General features: G+C 39.4%; 1 protein-coding gene across 2 annotated transcripts in view; it reads left to right on the forward strand.

Annotated features, from left to right (window-relative positions):
• The window catches only part of LOC117484910 (ankyrin repeat and BTB/POZ domain-containing protein BTBD11-A), a 143,252-nt gene that overhangs the window by 109,468 nt on the left and 7,017 nt on the right, over window positions 1–26,767 (forward strand). For both annotated transcript variants that reach the window (XM_034133385.1, XM_034133386.1), the window contains exons 3-10: window positions 9,301–9,511; window positions 13,756–13,908; window positions 15,312–15,477; window positions 19,368–19,457; window positions 21,824–21,925; window positions 22,627–22,720; window positions 24,300–24,435; window positions 26,269–26,501. In XM_034133385.1, the coding sequence (XP_033989276.1) occupies window positions 9,301–9,511; window positions 13,756–13,908; window positions 15,312–15,477; window positions 19,368–19,457; window positions 21,824–21,925; window positions 22,627–22,720; window positions 24,300–24,435; window positions 26,269–26,501 (1,185 nt within the window). The remainder of the gene's footprint in view (window positions 1–9,300; window positions 9,512–13,755; window positions 13,909–15,311; window positions 15,478–19,367; window positions 19,458–21,823; window positions 21,926–22,626; window positions 22,721–24,299; window positions 24,436–26,268; window positions 26,502–26,767) is intronic.

Genomic DNA, 26,767 nt, shown 5'->3' on the forward strand with positions numbered 1-26,767 from the left:
AAAGGTCCCTGCTGTCATGTAGTCCTCTTCATTTGATTGTCTCTGTCCTCTCAGAGGTCTGCAGTGCCATCCGCTCCATGTCCGTTCATCTTAGAGACGCCATGGCTTGAGAAAATGGTTGACTTGGCGGTAAAGATGATGCTTTCACATTCAGTTACTGGAACAGGGTGCGGCCATTTTCCTTATCTGTCTCCAAGCACCTTTAGGAGGAGGGGGGTGGGGGGGGGGGGGGACATGCTGACACAAACAACCCTCCTCACAATCCTCCAGACACACACCTCTTCATCTCGCACAAAAGACACATGCTGGAAAATCTTGTAGGCCGTTGCTGCAGTAATTATGCAAAGCTGGATTCATTATGGTATAATGGTTTAATGTCCCTCGACACCTGCCACAGGATCCCACTCACTCATCGCAGCACAGTGCTGCAAAGATTAGAAAAGCGATTAAAGAGCTGTTTGTGCAACAAATCGAGTATTTTCAAAAGGAAGATCTTAAACCACTTTATCTGGGCTAAATCTCTCAGACACTGTGGGTCTTCCTCAGTTTGTTGTTTTTTCCTACTGTAAGCATGATGTTGGTCATTTCAAGGTCAAAGCAGGTAAAATGTAGCTGAAAGCAAAACAAATTCAATACAACAAGAAACTACAAATGTAAGAATTAAATAAATTGAAAGCTCAATATATGAAACAAACAATATTTTAGTTGACCTCTAAGAAATGCATAAACTAGTTTTAACAGCATTCCAACGACTATATTTCAACTACTTATAATGTGACTCATGACTATAGCTAGTTCAATTCCACTTACAAACAATTACATATAGTATTACTTCAAATTATACGGTCGACTTAGCCACTTTTCTGAGACCTACCTCGAACAAGGACGGACGGCGAATAGAGACTCCAGCCTTTTACCTGCCAACTGAGCACACATCACATGGAGACTTGGCTGGCAGCAGTGAATGGGGGAGATCGAAGGAGAGCCAAAGACTCACTTACAGAATGATCTGTCACGGCCAAACAACTGTTACACAACATCAAACACAGGACCAATTTAAAAGGCTACGACGCGTTCTCCTTGTCATGTTCTTGAGAGCCTTCACAAGGACACAAGCATAATAATAATAATAATCACCAAATTGCGGTTTAAACTGATTACTTTGTTTCCTGCTCGTCTTTCAGGTCAGCGTCTTCCATTGACGTCCCTTGTCAATTTCGTAATTTGATCTTGCTGTTGCCATGTTGTCGGGCAGCCCATGTTTTGGATTCTAATTATAGTCTATTGAACGTATCGTATTTTTCAACGAGGCTGATGAGTCCACGCCACTGAACCGACATCTGTGAGTGTTCAAGTGTGTGACACCTCTCAGGAGGGGTACAACACCCACAGGCAGATGTACTTTATTAATTAATTATTATTACCCATCAGCCCGACATGTGAGAGCTGATGATACTTGAGCTTGCCTCTCTCAGCTCCTTCACTACTCTGGACAAGCTGAAGTTTAACTTCCACTTTACTCTGAAGCCCTGCTGCAATAATATGACGGACATTAGGCCGTAGACTTCACAGCAGTGCTGCTGAGAGATAATGCAAGCTCACTAAATTAGAGTTTTTACAGAGAGCCCAGAAGACTAATGGAAGTTTTGTGGTAATAAGGCGGTGAATTGAACAGACTGCTTGTAGTTCTCACCTCACTGTTTCCGAAAAACAAAAAAGAGAAAGACAGGGCAGCTGTTTAGAGGCAAATAAAGGCAGCTGTTTGCAGCACTGCTTCGATGAAAGAGGAATTCACAAAAAGGGCCTAATAGCTGTTTGTATTTTAACTGAACTTCTGTCATAAGAAGGGTATCATCCTCTGGCTTCACACAGCCAGTTTATCAGTGACTCATCAATCATTTGCTATAAGTAGACACGTCCATTTCATGTAAGGAAAACTCTTTTTATTTAGCATTATTATGAGGTAACTTGTGGATTGATAATGACTTTGGTCATCATCTCACATTTCCATTAGTGTCATCATCAGGTCGAAAAAAACGTCATCTTCACTGAACACTGGTAAACCAATGGCATTCCCATCAGCCTCAGCTGTGCATTGTGTGTTGTTCTAATTCCCAAAAGCTGGCCTTATAAGGAGATAAACATAATCAAACCTGCTCAGTAATTAGCATGTCAGCATGGTGACGTTGGCAAGTGCAACTTTACAGAGTTTCTTGTTTGTGTATATTATACCTTACTGTTGTATTTTCTACATTGCATTTACGTTTTTCTCTACACATAATGAGCTGCTGCCTTGCAGTTCACTCGAGTACATAGAGTTTGCCTTAAAAATTGTAATTTGAATTAGATTGTTTGCTGTGTTTCGGTAAGCAGCAGCAATAGTCATTTCCATCGGAGATGTGATTGGGAAGCACATCTTAAAAAGGAACAAAAAAAGCCCTCAGCTGAAACATGACTGGTGCAGTGCTATTTAAGCATATTTGATACAGTGGATAATCAAGCCCACACATGGGAAAGTTGTATTATTTATAATACTATTGCCCCAGTGGTGCTGCTGCAGATCTTCACAGAAGGGCCATTAAAGTCCCTAAAAAAGCCATTAGACAGAATAAAGTAGCAGCCATTCAGAAGTCCCCTCCTGTGAGTTGCCAGAAAGATGATGACAATAGAGCGAGCGAGTCCGTTTGTGTAATCTCCCGCTCCATCGCCACTGACTGGAAATATCTGGAAGAACTAAGACAAGATGAGAAAAGTCTGGTATTGTTTCCCACAGTGTCACAATAGTTGCTCTGGGACAAATGAGCCATCACTTCTTTGGTCCGTGCACTGAGCATTTCTGGTGATGTGTCACTGCTTTAGCTCACAGTCATCAGTCCAGGAAACACAGCTGCTCTGGGGGCTTCTGTTTAACGCCGTAATGGCCAAAAAATAAGAAATTGTAACTGTTTCTGAAGCACTAACGATCACATATAATACAGAAACAGCATTTGATATTTGCAGCATCTTGCATCATGGGACCTTCATTCCACTTATTTAATCAAAATATCCTCCAGGGAGCCTGGGGGGTAAAAACAACAACTCTGAACGTTTGACCCTGGCAGACCCTGATGCTTCAATACAAGTAGAGTTCTGAAATGAATATTATATACTTTTTAGATAAAGGTAATGGAAAACTAAACATATTAATGAATTATTCTGTACCCTACTGTTATGTAGATAGATCCTGGGGTAAAACAGATGGCATCAAGCTGCTGCTGCCTGCAAGTGTTCCCTTTAAACCCCCACCTCCAGAGATAAAATATTCTGCCAGGTGCTTAGAAACTGCATATTAACCAAGTTTGAATTCTTATAATAATAATGATTACTTTTTTTATACAGCACTATAAAAAGTTATTACTTCTGTATTAAAATTAGGACTGCAATGAGTAAATAAAATAAATTACAACAATACAAATTAAATGGAAATAAAATACCCAAAAGTAATTTGGAAAATAGGAAAAGCAATAACATTAAAAAGATAACATGATGGAAATAAAATGATGTTCTTGCATTAATAAAAAGCATTTTTTTCAAAATACCTTTGGAAAAGTGACAGTTCACAAGTCAATCCTTGAACGGCACCATGTTGCTATAACTTACATGCAGCAAAGATTTGTCTATTTACACACCCATCTAACAAGTAGCAACATTAGCATTACATTGAACATCTTTCTGGCCAAATGATAAATGAAAGTCTAATATTTGCTTATGTGCCAAATCCACAGAAAAATATGGATATAGCTGCTAGATGCTCCACATCACAAGCGAAGTATTAACTTGTTCTTCAGACTTGTGTTACATGGCATGAGAGATTTTCTCTTTTTACTGAATACATTCAACTGGTGCAGTTGGAAAGAGGGTTGAAGGAACTTGGCTGAACTGATTAAATACATTAGCCTGACAAAAAAAGTTAAAAGAGGATAAAAAATGCTCTTTAGATATGCAAAGATATGTTACCATATACAGTGATTCCACGAGATTGATCCCTTTGAAATGAGATATAATCATTCATCAATACAGCCTAAACATTATAAGATATTTAAGCATTCACCTATCTGTGCAGTATGCCATCAAAATGTATATTTGTTCATGTATTATCTTGTCTTTTTCAAGTTTTATATTTACTGTGTTGTTTGGTAATCATGAACAAAGCATGTGAGTAATGTATTATGTATGTATTTTTTAATGGCTGGAACGTCACTAATGGTGCACTGACGTCTGTTCTTACCCAGAGCGGATACATCTTTGTTCAGCATTTGTAGCCTGGCTCTTCATATGTGTTATCCCCACCTTTGCAGATGGTGTCCTGCTGCTTTTCCATATTGCTTGGATTTACTCAGAACAGTGTGTCACCTTACAGAGTTCAGTGTATAAAAACCCTCGCTCGTGACCAACCCTCCCTCTCCTCCCTCTATGGAGCCTGTAGAAAACTCTGGAAAGAACATGTTCAGTTATATCTTTACCCTTTTCTTTTATTCCTGTTAAGCTTGTTGACGCAGGTAAACACCAAAAACTCCAGATGGTCGCTCAGCCTTTCAATGCATCGTTGTCAGGTTACTGTAAATTACTCTAGATTAAAAAAACACCAAGATGAGAACAATAAAATATAGTCTTAAAAGTTGTTAGGACTGCAAATAGGGCTGGTAATCGCAATATGGACAAGAGCAAAATCCAAATTGCAATAATCACAATATTTGTCAAGACAAAACATGTGAAAATATAGGAATGAAGGATGTTGGGATGCAGAGAGGACCCAACCTACCATCGGTATAATGCATGATGACGTGTTCTGTAATTGACTGTGATTAATAGTTGCCATGGAATTGCTAATGTGCCCCAAAGGCTGAGTCGTATTAGCGAGTGATGATTAAATGTCCTCGCTGCGGCCCGCGGAGAGCTGTGGGCCGTGACAGTGTGTCAGAGGACAGCTGAGGAATCTTCCATCTCAGTCCTCATTTAAGGGCCACAACAGTTGTCTCACCGGGATAATCTCAGGTCACATCTGATTCCGCTCACATTTAGCTCATTGCACTTTGTCTGCTCGAATTACAGGCCTGCTTGCTGACTACTATTAAACCAAAATAAATAAGGGTGAGTCGTAATGACTTTGGTGACAATAGTGATGACGTATTATTTTGAGCCGACCCAGATGTTAGCATCGCAAGTGGTCTCCCGTTTCTTTGGCAAACAAATGTTTGATACTGAAATGTTTTGCTTAGCAGGATAAGCTAATAGTTGAAGCATAAATGCAATTGCCTCAAGTAAAAACACTAGGCTATAAATAAACTACATCACGCTCACATGACTTCACGTCACCAAGGCAGCTAAGGTCCGGTGTGATGATGTTAGCTTGTTAGCAACGGCCATTTTTAGGACACGAAAAAGTCTAAGACATTCACAAATGTCATGTTTATTGATGTATTTTATGGCACAGAACAAAACATTTGAATCTTGTAAGCTTTTATAAACCACAGACATTATTTCAGGCATCTAACCCAAACATCATTCTAAAAAACATTGACTTCAAGACAAGGGAACCTGAAAGTGCTAAAAAGCCATTAGGTAATTATTTCTACGCCACTCATGCTTGTTGGCATGCTAACATGCTCTACTAAGCGTATGAACATGGCGACAATTAAACCTTTCCCAGTATCGGCATGTTAAAATTCCCCCTATTAGCATGTTTCAATGTTAGCATTAGCATTTATCTCAAGTAATACTGTAAAGCCTTATTGATAGTCACAATTTTGACTGTTGAGAAAGTAGTGAAAAGAGTTTTGACTTTTATCTTGTTGTACATGAATTCCTATCTATTGCTTGTAATGCAGCAGAGAAAGACAAGTTAATTACATAGCTTCTCTATGACAGAATTCACAGTGTTGACATTATAAGGTAGCAGGGACTTTCTGCTCTGTCATGTCACACATTTTTGTCTCGGGAACAAAGAACATTTTTGTCCTTTTAATGAGTCCTTCCAAGAGGAGAGGACTTGGCAAGGAGTAAAGAAAGAAACTATTCTCTCCCCTGTGATCGAGCAAATTAGATGAAGCATGATCCCTAGGAGTGTTTCTTGAATATTTACAGCAAAGGAGAACAGAACAAATGTTGTCCTGACAAAACCAAAGTCACAATTAATGATGAAGAGAAAGCTTGTTTATCGGCCCATGCGCTGGCTCAGAGGGACAGTAGCGGTTTAAACATTTGCTTTTTGTGGTTAAAAAAATAAATGCCTTTTGTTTATTGACGTGGTTTGGTTTTAGAGTTTTGTTTCCTTCTTTTTTAAACCTCAAGGGAGCGTTGACAGACTTGGTGTTCCTCTGCTTTCTGTTTGGTGGTTAGCATTTTTAGTTTCCCACTGAGCAGGAGGTTTTGTAAATGAAATGCATATCTCAGCCCTCTTTGTTTAATCTCCTTAATAGTCAGGCCGGTAGCACACTGCGTAAACTCACACTGAGGAGCATGGGGACTTTCTGAGTACCTGGAGTGGAGAGGTTTTCTTTGCTGAATTAATCCGCTTGGTTGATGTTTCCTCAGAAGTGCTGCTGAGTACCAAACATGCCCAGCAAACAATCTGCAAGCTGCGAGGAACCATGTCACATTTATTCCTGTGGTTTCCGGGGAGCTGTAGGTAACAATTGTTGCAGTTAATGAGTTATCTATTGATTTTTTTTGTTACAAGATTGTGAAACATTTGCTATAATTCGTTCCAAAGCCCAGGAGGACTTATTTAGTTGCCTCTTATGTTTAGTCAGCAGTTTAAAGCCCAAAGGATTTTAAATCACGATAAATGGAAACATTCAATACTGTCTTACATTGTGTTATTGGAGCAGTCCTGGCATTTTTGTTTGTCTTATGATTAGTAAGTGGTTTCTGATCTGGCATCATTTGTCATTCCCTTTCAAAAAACATAAAAGATCATAGTTGCAAAGTGTCATTTTTCCTCTGATGGGTTCAGGGTTAAGGTTGAGGAATATTCCTAATTAAATTATAGGAAAATCTTAATCAGTTTGTCATTTAAAACCTTTTTATCTCTACAGGATCAAATGTTTAAAGTGCACCTATCATGCTATTTTTAGGCAATAGCATAGGTCTCAGATATATAAAAATATATAAAAAACATGTCTATGAAGTGTTTTGCTCAAAATACCAAACCGATCACCCATTCTAGCCATGCCTCATATCCCTCTATTTCACTTCCTGTTTCAAAAGTGGTAAATACTAGAGTTTTACCCTTTAAGCTATAAATGTAAAACTCTAGTATTTACCAGTCACAATTCCCCCTGATCTGCGTTATCAGGACAGTTTGGATGTGGTTTGATCACAACAAAAACCCTCCAACCTTCATCAGATATTGTATAAAATGCTGCCAAACTCTGTTCAGTGCACAGAAGTTTTCAAACCAATCAGAAGTGCTCAGACAAAACAGTAAATGGGGAAAACTTTAATGGCAAATTACAAAAAGCACTTGGGCAGAAAATGACCAAATCATTTTTGTCCAAAGTCATACCTGAAGATGGAAGTCTTATCCCGCCACACATCTTGAATCATAGAAACAGGGCATGATTTCCCTTGTTTTCAATTGTTTTTTGATGAATTTCCTAGATAACTACGTGGCTGCCTGAAGCCTTAGCTGTGAGCATGGCACTGTGTTTACAAATGTCTGCCTGTGAACTCTGTCAGGGGCCTTTAGTCGGACAGATGGAGAATCTCTAAGCACACTGTCACTGTGTCATTCTGTCGCAGCAACGAGGTTTTAAGACAGGCCGACTTTCAGCAGCGTGGGTATTTTTGGAACAAACAATCAAACAGGATCAGAGAGGGTGTGCTGCAGCTCAGAGCTTCACACTTTTACACATGTTGTTCATTCACTTATTAGTCGTGCATGCAGTAAGAGAATGCATAAACTCACAGGACGGTGATGTTTTCTATCTGAATGCAGAGTCTTGTTCTCATGTAAGCCTCAAACATCTAAGTAAATAAACAGATCAATGGGGATATTCGGTTTTTTGTTGAGAAATCGACACTGCAGGTTCTCACTGCAGTATTTTCCCCTTCCAGAGCTTTATCGTTATTCTTAAATGCATCACTAATGAACTCATCGATAAAATCCTAGAGCAGAGAATAATGACTCTCTATATGTCAGTGCTGAGTATCTGCCGCTGTGGTTCACAGGTTTTCACACTTTGAATTTCAAACCCCCTCTGGGGTTCCAAACTATTGTCAAAAAATAAAGAAAATGGCTTTCATTTGTTCGCTGCTCCTGCTGCGGCTGGAAATAAGTTCATACTCTACAAGTAATAGACCAAAGTTATTATAGACTATATCAGGAATAGTTCTTGAATAAATATATATAATGATTATGATAAAACAGAATGCATTGGCTCAGGTTTCAACTTACTATTTTGTTTGAGCTCTCAAGATCTTGGGAATTAATGTTCTCCATCATGAATAAACTGTAAAATGCACAGAATAAAAATGTTGAGTTATGTCTCCTAAAATACACATTTGTTTTTTCTTGTAAGACAATGCATTCTGTTTTATCTCAACATTTAAGCAAACCTGAGTCCACATTTGAAGGATAATACCACTATTTTGCAAATCATTGGCCATATCAATGTATTTATTACATTAGGTGTTAGCTTAGCTTAGCTCAGCTCAAGGCCTATAAACAGGGGGGCACGGCTAACTTTGCTTTGTCTCATTTTCAAAAAATATTCTATGTGTGTTTTTCCTATCCTAGCCTACTATCACATTTCTCATGACAGGAAGTTCACAAGTTTAAAAAAATCCTTTCCACATTCATTTGAGATTTTGCACCCACACATGCACACTGACTCATGTATAGTAGTTTCCCTATGACTCTCTTAGTGATCATACAAGGGAAGTGGGAGAAAGATAAGAACTAAAGCGGACAGAATAAGAGCTCATCCTCCTTAGTAATTTACTCATAAGAGAGAGAAGCATGATGTGTGTAAGAGTTCATTTCCAGGCAGCAATACCCCACTCAGTAAGGCCCGTGTGGGTATATGTGTATGATTAAGAGGGTGTGCAAATGAAGGAGTGAGTCTCTACTCCATCACATAAGTGCCACGAGAACTCTCATGACAAAGGAGTGGTGGAGAAAATGAATTTGTGCTCTGAAGGCAATGCGTAGGAAAAACCTTATAATGACTGGATCTTCCCTCGGTGTGCTCCACGTCATCTTTAATGAGTTTCTATTTCTGGAATGTATTCATTCTCATGTATGAACATATCTTCTAGGTGATCTGGTATCCCGGGCCATGCACCACCTGCAGCCCCTGCACATCAAGAACTCCAGCAACGGGACCCCGGTCCACCAGAAGACCCCCAACACCACGGTGCACTGGGAGCCCGAGGCCCTCTACACCCTGTGTTACTTCATGCACTGCCCACAGATGGAGTGGGAGAACCCCAACGTGGAGCCCTCCAAAGTCTCCTTACAGACCGAGAGGTGAGTCCAACAGAAACCACAAGTTTTGGTTTGGTCTAAAACCAGGAACAGATTGCCAGAAAACCTGCTAATATAAACTTGTTTGCAGTGGACCAAGAAGCCATATCTAAGTCCAAGTAAACACGTCAATAATGTGGTGTTGGATTGTTTTTGGACATGCTACCAGAGGAAACTTCTTCTGATCAATATATATATAACACACAACGCCATGTACAGTAGGTCTGGCTACCAATGTTGACACTGAAGTGGCTGTTTAATTTGTTGAGATAAACATCATTTTCCATTCTTTGTTGCCTACAAAATTATATTTTCATGTAACTCAACTGCAAAATCATTCAAGTCTTTCATATATGTGGTTGATGTTAAACCTCGTAAGACAAATAAAATGCATCAAGACTACTTGGTATTGTTCAGACAAAACAACTACAAGGTTTAGTAAAAGTCCCCTCAAGGATCATTTGAACTCTTCTAAAACATTTACCCATGTTGGCTGTGATTTTTGTGAGGCGTTTAAAATGGGACAAGCCACAGCATACACCAAAGTTTCCCAAAGAGCCAAAAAAAAGAGCCATATTGATCCATTACATTGTGTCAATTAGCTAACTTGTACAATATGATATATTATGCTTCACCTCCTCTCATCAGGTTATAAATCAAGCAGTAAGATGATTTCTATCTGTGAGAAATGTGTGTGTAAGTTGAAATCCAATCTCCCGAAACATCCATCACCAACATTTCTGGCACACTCTACACACTGTAAAAGCTCTCTGTCTTGATAGGTAAACACATATATCCTTTCAACCATATTGCATCTGTCAGTGAGAGCCGCTCCTGAGCTTGATTCATTTCAACTGGACTAAAAGGTTAGTACAGATATTTAGACTGTATAAGATGCTGTGTGGGCTGGTGACACTTCCCGATCAGATTGATGGGAACCAACGGGACTTCACTGGGATGGACGGATGGACAGATTTTTCCATCAATCCGAGGAGATAAAAACTCCTTCCTGACGACCCTGGGGAGCAGTGGGAATGTCAGGCGGAGTGACATGTCAGCAGGCTCTCGGTCCCCAGAGAGAAAACTCTATTTAGCATTCTGCTGAAAGGTTGAAGCCGAGTAAAAAGTGGAATAAGAGTGAGGGGGAATATGATTATGTGAGTTAGGGTTTGTTATTCTCTTTTTAATACCATATTTTCTTGGAATTTAGACCACTGAAAGCACTAGATAGAATAGTATAACATTTAAGGTCATTTCAGACAAGGCCTAGATGTATGTTTGTCATGTATTACTATTTATTTATAGTGGAAATGTGTTATTCATCCTTCAGGAAATTGTTTGATGGTTAATTTCCCTTTGGCTTCATGATGCTTGAAAGGTGGGAGGATGTTTTTCACTTCCACCCTTGATGAAATATCCAAGAAAATGCCAGTGCTCATGCTAGTACTAATGGGGATTCTCATAAAGACATGAAGCTTGAAATATGCCTTTGTAGGGGAGATAAATTGCTAAAAATATTTGTATTACTCCAATTGTTTTACATTGTAAGAAAGGTGAAGAATCTACAGTAGATGAATTTTAAACAGCAATTGAGCTGCAGGAGATTTAAGGTAGTGATATAATCTGTATTTTGGCCCAGACGTTTGCTTGGAGGGATTTCTGCACTGGCAGCTCTGGGTGTTGGTTGTCGCTGCAGGCCTGCCGTCTGAATCATTGGATGAAATTCCCCTCACTCTTTTCATTACAGCCTGTGCCTCCCTCTTTTTCAACAGCCAGATATGTCTTTTTGAGGAGGCAAACATCAGTTAAAGCATAAGCTCTGAGCAAAGGGAGGAGGTCTGCACATTAGTCAGCCAACTGCTAAACACCAGCAGAGACCTTTTCTTTTTTTAAAACCCTTGCCAGAGTTCACATTTCCTGGCAGACTGTAGGTGTAGAGACGAGGATAGCTTTGGTGGTGGAATCTGATTCACACAAAAGTCAAACACAGTGTGTCAATATATAAAAGCTGCTGCCTTGATTAAACATGTGCTCACAGTAAACCACAGAAGGACCAGGCAGCTGCATGCACAGTAAACACAACAATCCCAAATGGTTTCTCTCAGTTGGGTGTGTGCTTCTGTTCAAGAAATGTTAGAAATTGTAGTTGCCAAAGGGTCGTGAAGGAATAACTCTCTACAGGGACCTTTACTGATGGGTTCCTAATATAATTGAACTGACTGTGAACATGAAATTGGACAATTTAATTTAAGGTTTGTAAGGTTTCCTAATTTGCATCTGCTTCGTGGTTTTAAAAGCCCTAAAGGAACATTAGTCTTATTACATCTAAACTGAGATCTGGTGAGTCAGAGTTGCTCTTAATTTAATTTCAAACCTTTATTTAACCAGGTAGGTCCCATTGAGATCATTCATTTAAGGGAGACCTGCAGCAAGTAGGTTACACATGAAACATAAAACAATAAAGGACATCATATATTTACAGGGCTACATTTACATACCTATCGACATTTACAAGTACCAACAGTATCAAAGAGCATTTCACCTATCGGAGCTTTAAAAACATGCAGTGGAACCAAATTGCTCAGTTTCAATTCTTTTTGAAGACTGTTCCAAGCAAGAGGAGCTGCGCACATAAAAGCTTTCGTACCTAAGTCAGTCCTTGCACTTAGCACATGTAACAAGACCACATCGTGTGATCTCAGGCAATAGCTACCTGCAACTCTCTGTGTAATCAGAGAGCAGATATAAGATGGGAGTTTACCCAACATGGCTTTATATATATGAACATGTACCAATGACTGAGCCCCCGTACAGTAAGTGAAGGCAAACCTGCCCTGGCATACAGCTGCACTCTAATGAATGTTCCCTGTAAACTACTGTAAGTGCATGTGCTTCTAAATGTATCCTGAATAGTTGAGTTCATAGGGTCAGAGTAATAATGGTTAAGTACAAAAAGGAACAACGTCAAGCTAGTGAAAGGTTTTTTTTATCTATATACAACCTGCTTTAATAATAGGGACTTCCAAAGGCCTTTATAAGCCATATATACCAAGGACGTTCCTTTTGTCATCACTTCACTTATACAGATGTAAAGGATTGACTGAAGGTACACTGCCAGCAGATGGACTTCAATAACTCAGATCTATGAACTCCATCGAGTCCAGTAAAACAGTTTGTTGTCTTTGTTTTGTTAAAGAAAACGTATTTTCTCATAGATTGTGGGGGTGGATTTTGTCTACCTTTTGATAAGGATGGCTATTTCATAATGCTAAGCTAACTGATTAATAGTGATGAACTGCCGTTAAATGTCTGATGAATGACTGACCTGAATGTCGCTGCTGTTGCTCTGTCGGGGGAAAAGATGAATATCAGACAGAACAAATAAAGAGAGAAAAAGATGAGGTGATTTGCGACACACACACATTCTGGAAGTAAATTATGAAATATGGACATGTCAGCCAGGCAAGACCCATTACTGATTTTGATTAAAGAAGGTAATAACGAGGTTGAGGGCGGTTGCAGCATCCATATCTCTTTCTCTTCTGGACGTGGTGAGTTATTAATTATGAATATTGATTTGGTTTGGCTGCCTTTTCAGTTATCTGTAAGGGCATCATTCATTAGAAAGTGTGTGTGCTATCGGTCTCTGTCAGGTGATTTCATTTTTAAGGTGAACATAGCAGCAGTGTGTTTTAAAGATTAAGTGGTATTTATTCATTTTGATATACTAAATTCAGGTTAATCATTCTACTAATGTGACCTGACCTCTATGATTCTGTGTTTTTGTACAGTTTTAGTCATAGCTTTTATGTGCATATTTATGACTGTATGCTCGAAAACCTCTCATAGTTACAGTGATTCACAATATTTTTTAAAGCTATTTCAAAAGCTTCAGTTGACCTTGACACTCTAAGTGTCGGTCATTCTCCTTCATCAGAAGAAAGTTACTAAATCCTGACCAATAGAGCTGTGAAAAGCTTAAAAGAGCTGAAAAGCTGAAATCTCCTACGTGAAAAAAAAAACCCAACCTGTTCCACCTTTGATAGGAAAAAGTGTATTCATGTGGTATTATAGTAAGTAACAGATAAATCCCTTTATCTCAATAGTTTAAAGTAATTTTTTTGTATCGTTAAATCCAGTTTTATTTCTCATTTTCCATCAGATGCATAAAAGGCTTATCTGGGATGCATAAGCAAAGAATGTATGTAAGATTTGCACATTTGAACAAACTTGTGTTTCCCCCTCAGGCCGTTCCTGGTGCTGCCTCCCCTGATGGAGTGGATCCGGGTGGCGGTCGCTCACACGGAGCATCGAAGAAGCTTCTCTGTGGACAGCGACGATGTGAGGCAGGCCGCCAGGCTGCTGCTGCCCGGAGTTGACTGTGAACCCAGACAAATAAAGTAAGAATATTATGCTGTCTGGAGCTGGACTTTAACACCACACACACAGACACTCAAATCCAGCACCAGACACTTTTTACGCTGCTATGGACAGTCTTGGACTAATGCACATTTCTCAAAGTTATTGAAGTGACTGTTATTTTGTATATATTGATTGTTGTGCTTTTATTTATGTCTAAATATGTATAAATGTGTCTGTAGATTGTGTATATATATATATATATAGGTATATACATATTTGTATACATATTTGTATATATCTTTGTTATATTCGGGATTGTGGAAAACGGTATTTCGATCTCTCTGTCTGTACACACAAACTGAAAGATTGACAATAAAGTTGACTTTGACTTTGAGTTTGACTAAAACCTAGGCAATAGAGCAGGCAGGGAGCTGATTGGCTGTAAGCTCTGGGAGCAGGAAGGACAAACAAGGCAGATCGTGACTCTGGGATAAATCTTCTCTCTGCATGTTTGTCTCTCCTCCTTTTCTCCTTCACACGGCCCAGCAGTCACAAAGCCTTGCACAATGTTTGTCGGTGACGTTGTTTCTGTGTCAGTGGGTTAAGAGTCAAATGTCAAATACTCACCAAGAAATAATAAATGAAACGGTTAGAGGTGTGAATTGCCAATTAACATCACTTTACATATGTCAGGTATAATTGTCTCGTAACATTTGACAAACATGATGAAACGGCTCCTCTGTGACCCAGTGGCAACATCAGCAGTGACAGCTGCTCACAGCTCGGATTAAGAGGCTTTACGGGAGACAGGAATGAGTAATAATGAGTCATAGCAAAAGCCTTACCTGGAGAAAAGCTACTTTAGGAATGAAGGGAAGTAGATAGATATAAGAAAATGTGCAAAGAGCTCAATACTTGAATTATACTCGAACATCCCAGTGCATTTATTATTATAAGTCCTGTTTCTGTCTCTTCACCATAGTGACCTTTTTGTAGATTGTTGTAATTTCTCCATTTGTTTAGTGCCTGTATTCGGTGCAAGTGTGTCTGCTTTAAAGCTAAGCCTTGCCTTTGTAAAAGTAGAATTCCAATGGGAATAATAACTGTTTAAAGCATCAGTTGACTTAAACACAATTTCTCATGTTTTTCTAACAGAGTCTGGCCAGGGCTGGAAGAAGTACATACATATTTTACTACCACAGTGTAGAAGAACTCTGTTACAAGTAAAAGTCCTGCATTAAAAAGCAAGTACTTAGCAAAAGTATGAAAGTATTTGCATCAAAATATACCTAAATCACCAAAGATAAAAGCATATTAAGTTTATTAAATGATATATTGATTGCACGGAAAACTACTGCTGTGCAAAAAGTGTTTAAACTTAAAAAGATGAGGTTTAGCTACAAGTGTTCCCAGTCACTCACAGTCATTTCTTCCTCTGCAGAGCGGAGGATTGTTTCTGTGCCACCAGGAAGCTGGACGCCGCCTCCACAGAGGCCAAGTTCCTGCAGGACCTGGGCTTCAGGATGCTCAACTGCGGACGGACAGACCTGGTGAAGCAGGCCGTGAACCTGCTGGGTCCGGATGGCATCAACAGCATGAGCGAACAGGTCGGGAACACTTAACTACACAGAGCTACATCATTAACATCACACACCTACACAGCAGAGGAGCGGAGATATAAACCAAATGGATTTTTAAGTATTACCTGGCCGTCCATCCCAGTGCAAACAGATGCTTGGCTCATGCAATGTTCTAAAGGTGTATGGCATCATACAACACACAAATACAACATCTGAATATTTGCTAAAGTCATAATTCGTCATTACTCGGTGAAGATGAAACCTGCTTAATATCCTAACTATGAACTAAACCCAACATTTAAATGTCAGCATTTCTAATGTCCATTAAAGAAACAACATAAATACATAATGAGAAGGGCACATTTTGAAAGTGAAAATCTTGCTAAGGCATAATGCCCTAATGCGAAATGTTGATTTGGATTTGCTCCATCATTAAAAACCCAAAGATAGTTTGTTTATCACCACATAAAAGCAGCAAATGCTCACAATTAAAATTCTGCAAGTAATCATCATTTGACAGTTTTGCATTTAAAATGACACAAGATTAATGGATTAATCGTAAAATAGTCTTTCACGATTACTAACAGCTTGCGGTATGAATCAAACATGAAATACAGAGGTTTTTCACAAACACACAAAGACTTGTAGTTGTTGTTAAATCCTGACTGTTTATCCAAAAAATGGAGAGGAAAGGCCTGCTCTAATGGTCCATGTGTACCTGATACCAGAGGTGGGAGTAAGTCCTACATGTGCAAGTCATGAGCAAGTCTCAAGTCTTAACCTACAAGTCTCAAGCAAGTCCCAAGTCACTGTGGTGAGAGTCAAGCAAGTCAAGTCATTGCTCAGGTCAAGCAAGTCTCAAGTCAAGTCATACGAAATTCTGATGAATAACCCCAGTTTCCGCATTTAAATCAGTTAAAATATTGTGGTTATGAAAAGTTTAGTTTTATTTTCAACATAAACAGCAATGGAGAGTGGGGCGCTGAAATGATAACCCTATAAGTTCTAAAAGGGCTCTAAAGTGATAACAGGAGTACAACACAAATATTTTACATCAACATGTTAAGCCTCCTGCCCTGGCTCCCCTTCAGCAGGGTCACAGCATTTCTCCATGGTCTGTCTAAGGTGCTCCCATATGACACTGTCTCTTTGTTTTCCTAACTGTGTCTGTGCTAAAGAAATATTGCATCAAAGCCAATACAACGGAATAGTGTATGTACCGGGCGCATGATATGTGTGTGTGTGTGCAGACAGTGCGACATTAAGATTAAACTAATTTCTTTCATTTGGGAACACCCACATATGGAGTTGGCCAGATGTGTGTAAATTACTGTTCATGGTAATTTGAAAACAAATGCCGTTGACGGACACACACAAACACACCAAACACACACACAGAGCAGAGCTGAGCAGAGCACAAACACATCATGCGCCTTAGTGACCGGACATCTCCTTCATAAAACGAGTAATAGGGGGATTAATCGGGCAGGTCGATTTGTGTAGAGGTGTGTGTGGTGTGTGTGGTTAACACGTAGCAGCCTGCGGTCGCTCTTTAGCTGTTTTAATGAAAGTAAACACAGTGAAGGCGTTGCGTAAAAGGCACAGCTCTTTGCGCGTTGGTGCTGCACTTCTCAGAGGCGGAGTTACGCGTCCCGCTGCCTCCTGGTGCTGTAGCGATTTCATGAAGTGAATGAGAGTCCGAGTTCGAAATATATCTAAAATAATGTATGGACTGCCATTTCCCAACATAAACATAACAGTCTGCAATGAAACAGTTGTCTCCTGTGCGCTTCACTTCCTACTTGGTGCTCCGGTAACTTGCTCGTGCGAAGGAGATACAGTATCTTTTTTTTTTTTCATTGCCCTTTAGGGGCTCCGTACAATACAAAAACAAATGCAAATATTTAATTTTAAAAAGTAAAGTCCTTTCGAGTCATCTGTCTCAAGTCAAGTCAAGTCTCAAGTCATGAATACCAAGTCAAAGTCAAGTCAAGTCTTTTATCAATGTTAGTCAAGCAAGTCTCAAGTCCAAAAATATGCGACTCGAGTCTGACTCGAGTCAAGTCATGTGACTCGAGTCCCCCACCTCTGCCTGATACTGCAACACTTTTCCCAGACTGGGTTTAATTCCACCTTCGGGTCGATATTCAGTCTTACTGCATTCACGTGTTAATGGCATTTGGGATTTTCTACCTTCCCCAGTCAATGGAAATATTGGTTATTCCTCGGGCTGTTAAGTGGAAGCTTATAGTGCAATCTGATTTTCTGTGGTGAGAAAGCCATTGCTTGTTTGAGTTCATTTAAGAAGCTCTTTCTACTCAGATACCCATATAAAGAATGGATGTGTGGACGGAGGCCCTTACCTCCATTTTGGTCTCTCGGCAGGTTGATTCATTTCACATTCAGTCAGATAGTTTCACTGTTTTCAGTATTAACATGTCCTTTTGAGTTTAACAAGTTGTTTTGACACTTTTCTGCCTCACTCCTTAAATAAATAACAAACTGTGGTGACATACATGCTTTTGATTCACTTGTAAAAACCAATAAATGGTGCAGTGGGCCAGGCAGCATTACATGGCCAATAAAGTAAACGCTGTGTTCTGTCATCACGGCTGAGAGGCATTTGAACTCATCACGATGATCACCAGGGTCCGCCGAACATATCGCCCTTTAACTGTCTGCTGATTAAGTGGATCGGCATCCAGGAAATATTTAAGAATGAATCACCACAAAGGGATACCAGTCTTAAAGTGCTTCGCCGTGTTATGAGCGAGTCGTAAAAGGCCTTTGTTGAACATAATGGCCCAGATTTGGCTTATGATTGAAGGCTGTTTAATGGAAGCTTGCCCACTTTAAAACAGGTTTAGTTTCAGACCAGTACATCTGATAAATGGGTAAAACTCACCACCTGCCTTTTATAGAAAGTTATTACAGCAGGATTAAAGATGGTCACCATTAATACCAGAACTCTGGTCACACCTCTTTATTAATTAGTCTATTATTAATTTGATTATAATTGTTCTATTCTCTTATTTAGTTCACTGTATTCATATTATAAATGGGTTATTGTTAGGATAATATTGTGGTCAATGCATTGATGGTAAGAGAAGGGCAGTTTTTGAATTGTGCTTGTATTTGATAGAAAATCATTATTACCGATGAGGTTGTACAGCATGTCCTAATAATGTACAGAATAGACATGCATTAATGTATCTAGGATACAACAAGTTTAATTGTACAAGCATCTCCTCATGTAGTTTGCACTATGTCTGTAACAAATCAAAAAGATCTTAATGCGTTGTGTGCATATGGTGGAATTTAGAAATATAAAATATGATGTTAGGAGTGCAGCTTCTAAAATGTATTAGATCCACCAACAACTGCTACATAATTTCTGACATATTGCAAGGTAATTGGCATGGATTTGGATGTAAGGAATGAATACCGGGCATATTTTAGTGTGATTTTTAGTCTTGGGGCTGATTAGTATCCAGCAGTGAACATGCACATATGGCACTTCAAAGTTCTCTTTAAAAACTATAGAGAACATTAAGAGAGATTTTTCCTGGCTACCTATAGAACTAACAAGCACAGCTGTCGGTGCGCTGCTAAAAGATCTGCTAATAGTCTCTAAAGGGCTTCATGCTGAAATCCACATGTTTCATGTCCAAGACCAAAGACTCATGTGTGTTTGTTAAGTGTGATAATGAATCAACATGCTCAACTCCAGCAGCCGAGTACATTAAAAATAATTAGCTAGATTTAGAACTTAGATTTAAAGAATGGCTCAATAAAGCTTGTTTACTATTTGGAAATTAAATAAATTCAGTTTGTGATTGGCTGCAAACAATCTGAAAGCATCACCCTTCCTCTACAGAAGTACATTGTATAAATGAATCCCCCCCTCTCTCCCACAGGGGATGACCCCCCTCATGTACGCCTGTGTCCGTGGTGACGAGGCCATGGTTCAGATGCTGCTGGACGCTGGCGCCGACATCAACAGTGAGGTCAGTGCTCACCAGATACCCTCAAAATGTCACATAAATTCCACATTTTTTGTTCTTGTCCAAAATGTTCATTTACATTTGTTGTGTGAAAACGATGAACCCACTTTGTGTTGCTCTCTCTCTCCCCCCTCTCTGTCTTCCCCCCCTTCCTGTCGGCATGCTCGCCCTTCTCCTGGCAGCTTATTACACCAAGTGCACCGATAACAATAAAGAATAGAGTGAAAATAGAGTGGTGCAGGAATGAGTCCAAAAACCCAGAAATGAGTCAGCATGTTACCACTTCCGGTTCCCATTCTCAAAGTCAACTAGTTTTTGAACGTGTTTTTGTTAGATGCATGAAATCAGGTCTGTGGTAAATACAAGCTAAAGACATTTTTTTAGGTTTACTTTACACAACATAAAATGTCAGTCAATACACGACAGGTGTATTAAAAAGAGCGGATGCTAACAAGTGACTAAATGAGACTACATCACGCCAAACATTAGCCGCCTTTAGCTTAGGGGCCGCAACGTAAAGTTATGTGACCGTCATGTAGTTTGTTTATAGCCTTTATAACATTAGCAATTTACTTCAAGTGAATGCATTGACTCTTAAAAAACTATAAATTGGTGTTAACATGTGGAGATTATCCTGCTGAACGATATGTGTAAGGATAATAAATAAATGTGTGTTTGCCACAAAGCTTATTTTCTGCAATATTCTGAAATGCAATGGAAAAATATCATTGCATTGTCATAACGGAGCCCTTGCGATGTTAACTTCCAGGTCCTTACTGCACCACTCTATAATCCACTGATAGTCCCTCAGTGTACCAGTTACTTCATTACTTTTTACACTGTAAGCATTTAGTAGCTTTGAACCGCATCAATAATGCATTACTGTTGTACAAGTGTGTGCACTTAGTGTAACCTGCTACCACACGAAGCATGACATTCATTACACTTGTGTTGAGCTCAGAGCATTCAAAGTAACAGTGAGGCTTTGTTAATATACATCCTGATTCTGTCTCCGTCTTTTTGTTTTCTTGTGATTTCTCCATTTGTTAAGTGGCTGTATTCAGTGCAGATGTGCTCACTCTAAAGCAAAGCGCTACCTGTGGAAATGTAGGAGTCCATGTCATGGAATAAATATTTTAAGAATCAGTTTAACTTAATTACAATCAACACTTTTTTTCAAGGATGCTTAGCATGTGAAAGATTATTTTTGAAAGTCAATTGCCGTTGGAAAAGGTTTGCTATGTCTAGATGTGTTATAGTAAAGAGCATTGTTATTTTCTAAACATACTTCATGTGGTGTTTATAGCAAAATAGCTGTAACCTGTGATTGGTGCCAAAGGAAGTCATTTCCCAAAAATTTGGGCTAAAAATCCTAAAATGATTTTTTTTAACTCCACCACAACACCAACATTTTCCACAGACTTTATTCTCATAAGGTTTTGTGGGGATTTAGAAAATAGTGGTGGTGGTAAAAAAAAATCAGGTGCGAGGTCACTGAGGTAAATTGGCGTAATACATTTAAATCACCAATCACCTCAACTGTATTAAGGTGTTGACAGGATTCTTTAAACCTTGACATATAAAACAAAATGTCTCAATACGCCGCAGGGCAAGTGAGAAACATCTTTCTGATTGTAATTCGGTGAACTGAGCCCTTGAGTGAATGAAATGAAGTTGCATAACAATGATTGAGCATTCCACTATGTAAAACCTTTTGTTGAAATACTTCTCTAGAGTCATGATATTTTGCAGTCTCGGTTTTATCATAAACTAATTCATAATTCATCAGCGTGAATAAAAAAAACACTAACAGTCCCACTGTTGTTTAGCATCAGCGCTCTGATGAGATGTGACATTACATTAAACGTCTTTTGAAAATAGGCCGTCCTCCTGGCAACATTTAGGAATCATTTCTGCAATTCACTCTGTGATAAAGGCACTTTAGAAATCACAGAACAGCATCAGGGCTGAATAGCTGTTTAGTTTTACTCCGATGCCGCTTTGTTCATGAGTCAGCACCGCCCGTCTCTACAGTGTTTTCAGTCTTTGCCAATGTTGTGTTTTCTCTCCAGTTTCATTCCCCTTTGAAATGAAACACTTTTAAAGATGGAGCTCGGCAGATAGTGTGGTCAGCGAGTTATAACTAGGAAAATATTCACTTAAGGGTTAGGATAGAGACGTAGAAGCTCAAGACTTTTCTGTGAAACTCAAAAGGGGAATTCTCCCTGTGCCACCCTGCCCTTCTTTGCTTACACTTCTCCTCCTGCACACTGCTTCTCGCTCCCCCTCCCCCCTCTATCTCCCACCCTGAGCTGTGAATGTTAATGGCTGTATATCTCTCTCCCTGAACTTCACCTATGACTTCCCAGGTGCCAAGCACAGTAAACAAGCACCCCTCAGTTTATCCTGAAACGCGCCAGGGGACGCCTCTCACTTTCGCCGTGTTACACGGACACGTGCCTGTTGTGCAGGTAGTGACAATTCTGACCTGTAACCCTTAACCTGTACCCCTGAAATCTGCACCAAGATATAATGATGATTATAATTATGGTGCATCATATTAATAACAATATTCAATGCCATATATCCTTTCCATTTCCCATTCTTTATCCTATATCTGCAATAATTATGTGAAAGAGGAAAAGGCAAACTCTCCAAATTATTATATATATATATATATATATATTTGTATTAATGTATGCTTTTATCATGTGTAGTCATCCAGCCCGCTGCTTTTCACCAGAACTGATCTCAGTATTGGTCCAACTATACCTCCAGAGGCCAGCCTGATTTCAGTGTTCAGTTTTTTTCTTTGAATATATAATACACTGTGTTGCATAAATTATTATATGAGCTGACACTTGCTGAAAGCCTGATGAGCAGCGTCACCCTCAGGATTTTTTTCAATTATTAATCAACACAGTTTTTTGGATAGAACAAGAAACCATGTTGCTCCTCTCTCAGCTCAGGCATGTCATCCCCAACAATAAGAAGCTGATGAGGGAGTGAGGGTAGGAGAGTGTTTAGTGTCCACAGTTCATCTCTAAATGAGCTGGTTTAGGTTTCCCATAGTTGAGGATTTTCCTGTTTTGCCAACATGAGTGTAACATACCGTCTCTCCCTCCCTGCCCTCCCTCCTGGTTTGTTCCCCCTTCCCCCCTCCCTGCCACAGTTGCTGCTGGATAACAGAGCGAATGTGGAGGGCGCCCTGCAGGATGGGGCGGAGAACTACACGGAGACCCCGCTTCAGCTGGCCTCTGCTGCAGGTACAAGCAGCTAATATGTTATATTTTTAGATTCCAGGCGTTTATATATGACCCAAGTATTCTTGTTCTTGGCTTAAAGGATTAGTCATGACATGCTTTAAATCTTAGCTCCCCAGAAGGCTTTCTCACTCTGCCTTAGTCATCTAATTAATTCATCACTTTCAATTACTATCTGAGAATCATGAATGCACTGAATTTGAACTGCTCCTCCTCATTGTTGTGTTGCTGTGCAGCCACTTGTGAAAGATCCTGCGACAGATATTTCTATTCCGTCAAATTTATTATTAATCTGACTGGATGTATCTGTCAAAGCAGAAGCAAATGTGCATTTGAACAAAAGTTTGACACCTGGGGGAGTGTATTTGCTGTCTCTCCAGATAGTTAGAAGAGATCCTTTTAAATATCATGCTAAAGCTAACAGCTAGTTCGTTTAGCTTAGCATAAAGACTGGACACTGAGGGAAACAGCTAGCCTGGTTTGTTCAAATGTAATACAAATAGACATACAAAAACTCACAAAGGAACAATTAATTAATTTGCACAAACTGAAGAAGTCTTGTCAAAGGTGAGGTAGCCAGGCAACCAGTGGAAAATCCAGCTAAGAAATACATAAACACTTCTAACACTTTGAAAATATGATTTCCCAATTTGTATTAACAGTTAAATAAAAAGTTCAGTTTAGTGGTGCTTGAAGCATATTTATTTCCTTTGGACGGAACCAGGCTGACTGCTTTCAACTGTTTCCTGTCTTGATGCTAAGCTAAGCTAACAGGCTGCTAGCTGTAGCCACAAATCAACCTGACAGAAAGAAACTGTTCCTTTTTAAATACTTCACATACTGTATTTACCCAATGATTGGCTCTATATTTAGAATAAAGCCTTCTGCACTGCTGCTGTCCTATATAATTTATACCTAATTGAAGTGTTTTCAACATTAATTAAACTTAACAAGTTGACATACAACAATGAATCTTATTTTGACCTCACAAAAAGTGTAGGCAGCCGCGTTGCCACAGTAACAACTGATTCAAAACACACAGCCTCAGATAATGAACACTATTAACATCGTGCTCATTAGATAATAAATAATGCAGAAGAAATAAAGACCATAATTCCAGTGCACATTTAGATAATGAATAGCAATAAGTGAAACACAGAATAATTGTAATCAGGTTCAGGCTCATCTTCTGCTGTTTTAATTTTTACTCTCTCATGTACTTAACAAGGATATCAAATGTTGAGTAAGCAATGCGAATATCAGTTGATTTTTAAATGAGCATTGTCATGAATATTAAAAAGTCAAGATTACACATTATGCAAAATGTTATGAATACATGAATGAGCATTTTAACGTTGTGCTTTAAAATGAAATGAAATGCAGTGGAGTCAAAGTATAAAGTAGTGAAAAATTGAAATTATTTGATAGAGATATGTCAGAAATGTTCATAGGCTAGCTATAATACAATGTGGTAATGCACATAGTTCCGTTACATCACTGATCAACGTAAATGGTTGTAAAACATCAGATGTATGCTGTATTTTAGTGTATTCAACCTTTATTCATGTTTCGCCCTGGTTAGGTAACTTTGAGCTGGTGAGTCTGCTTTTGGAGAGAGGGGCCGACCCGATGATCGGGACCATGTGTCGAAACGGCATCTCCTCCCTCCCGCTGGGCGACATGAACTCATTCAGCCTGGCAGCAGCACATGGCCACAGGTAATACGGGAAAACATACACACACACACACACTTACAGTGCCAGTCAGCGGAGATGTATCTATTACCACAGTATTGATCCATTTACACACTGTGCTCTGGTCCATCTGCCTCTCACAAAGTCGTGCAGATTATGAGAGGCCGATCCCTCGCTGTCAGACTCCAGCCGACGATAAGAGCTGCGGTCCATTCAGCAGCACTTATGGCGTCAGTTTGACATCATTCACCCCGCAGCACAGTGAGATAAAGCCTGCTAACATTCAGAGCAGTCAGAGCTGTCAGGAAGTGGAGTGGGTACCCAAAAACACAATACAGCATTATTAAGACAGTCAATTACAGTGTGGCAATCATTCTGCAGCAATGTGTCGTGAGTGCATTCAAACTTCATTAGAATTGGTTTGAGATGGTTGGGTGTAAAAGTGATCACATGACATGAAGTTTTTATTTAAGGCAAAAAGAAATAGAAGAATTGGAAATGAGCCGTCAGGATTAAAAAATATAATTACCCTTTAAACTTCTTCAGAAATGTGATTAGTCTTACCTTAAATTAGATTAGAATATTGACATTCAAAGGCCAAAGTTCACATGAATCTGTACGATAAACTGGAATTAAAAAAGGAAGTTTTATCTAAATTAAACTATAATGTTTAAATAGATACATTAATAATTAATTAACATTTAAAAAAGCTTAAATTGCTGATCTTCTAATGTATATAAGTGTATTTCCTTTAACTGTTGTGGACCTAGCCTGCATGACATAAAAATATAAGGACATTGCACAAAATTGTATTCGGTATGGCTGCTTTTTAAAGATTTGAGCTCGATCCCAATTAGTTTTAGAGGTGTTTGGTGTCTTCATATTTTTGCCCATGTAATGTCGAACGATGCTCTAAACCAGAGAAGATACCGCTGCAGTATGCTTGAACTCCAGGGACATCAACAACATTTTATGAACAGCTTCAAAGTGACGGCAGTGAGCCTCCCACCAACTTGTCATCAGTGTGATCTAACAATCTCAAGAACAAGATATGATGTCGTGCTGATCTTTGCCCTCCCCCCCCTAACTAAAGCAGATGGTGCGGTGATGCATCCTCTGGCTTCAATCACACCGTATACATTATGAGGAACATCATTCTGTTGCAGAAACAGCTCTAATGAATCTGCAGACTAAAACAAGTGTGCATTTGCGACATTTCCACAGTTTTGTATTTTCTTTTTACATAGGAGATCTTTGATTTCAGCTCTATATATTTTGTTTTTTTTATACTCTGTGTTTGTTGAATTAAGATTCCTTACAATACTGATTTCTCAAAAGAGAAAGAAATAAGAGAATTATCAAAAAACGTTATAATAGCTACTGTATGTCATTCCCAATCCACAATCTAAAGAATTTTAACATTTAATTAATTAAGTAATGATAATAAGAAATTGCTTATTTTTGTCTTACCTCTGGTTTCAACATATTTTGCTCTGTTAAAGTACCGCTGCTCTTAAAATTATAAAAAGATACTTATGAATTTGCTGAGAACATATTGTGACTGAAGAACAGAGTGCACCATCTTGCTTAATTTTAATATAATATTTTGAGTGTCATCAGCGCTGGAGAGCTGGATGTGCTTAATGTGGAGTTAACACAGTACGTGTAAGCCTAATTTAGAAACATTTTCCGCTCTGTGATCATCCTCTTCACAACTTCTCTAAGCATATTTGACCCCAGGCTGTGCTTGTTTTCCGACCCCCTCCTACAACTCGATTCTTTTTTTATCTCTTAACCTGACCGTAAAACTGAAATAATCTCTGTCTGGGTTCAATTTTTCTCCTCTTTTTCGTCTAGGAATGTATTTCGAAAGCTCCTGTCCCAGTCGGAGCAGGAAAAGGGCGACGTGCTGTCCCTGGAGGAGATCCTGGCCGAGAGTTCGGAGCCCGGGGAGAAGAGGTTGCCGCCGCAGGCCAACGGAGGAGGGACGCTGCGAACAGGAAAGGCCAGACTGAGGGCCCTGAGAGAGGCCATGTACCATAGCGCAGAGCACGGCCATGTGGACATCACCATAGACATCCGCAGCTTAGGTCAGATTTACTAATACATGCTTCACTGGCACACATGCATGGCTGTCCTGTGCCTCCAGCTGTCCTGGTGGTGTGCTCATGCGCTCAGCACTCACCAATACTCATCCAACCATCAAACAGTCACAGGGCCTGGCTTTTTATATCCAAGGTGATAATAGAGTGGTTCAGTGATGATGTATTTTTCTTGGCTGACCCGTAAATTAACGTCTCCCTCGACAAAAAGCGGTGGGATTTTTCAATTTGGTTTCAGAATATAGCAGTAAATA

The sequence above is a fragment of the Trematomus bernacchii genome, unplaced genomic scaffold (genome assembly GCF_902827165.1).
Source record: "Trematomus bernacchii unplaced genomic scaffold, fTreBer1.1, whole genome shotgun sequence".
NCBI lineage: Eukaryota > Metazoa > Chordata > Actinopteri > Perciformes > Nototheniidae > Trematomus > Trematomus bernacchii.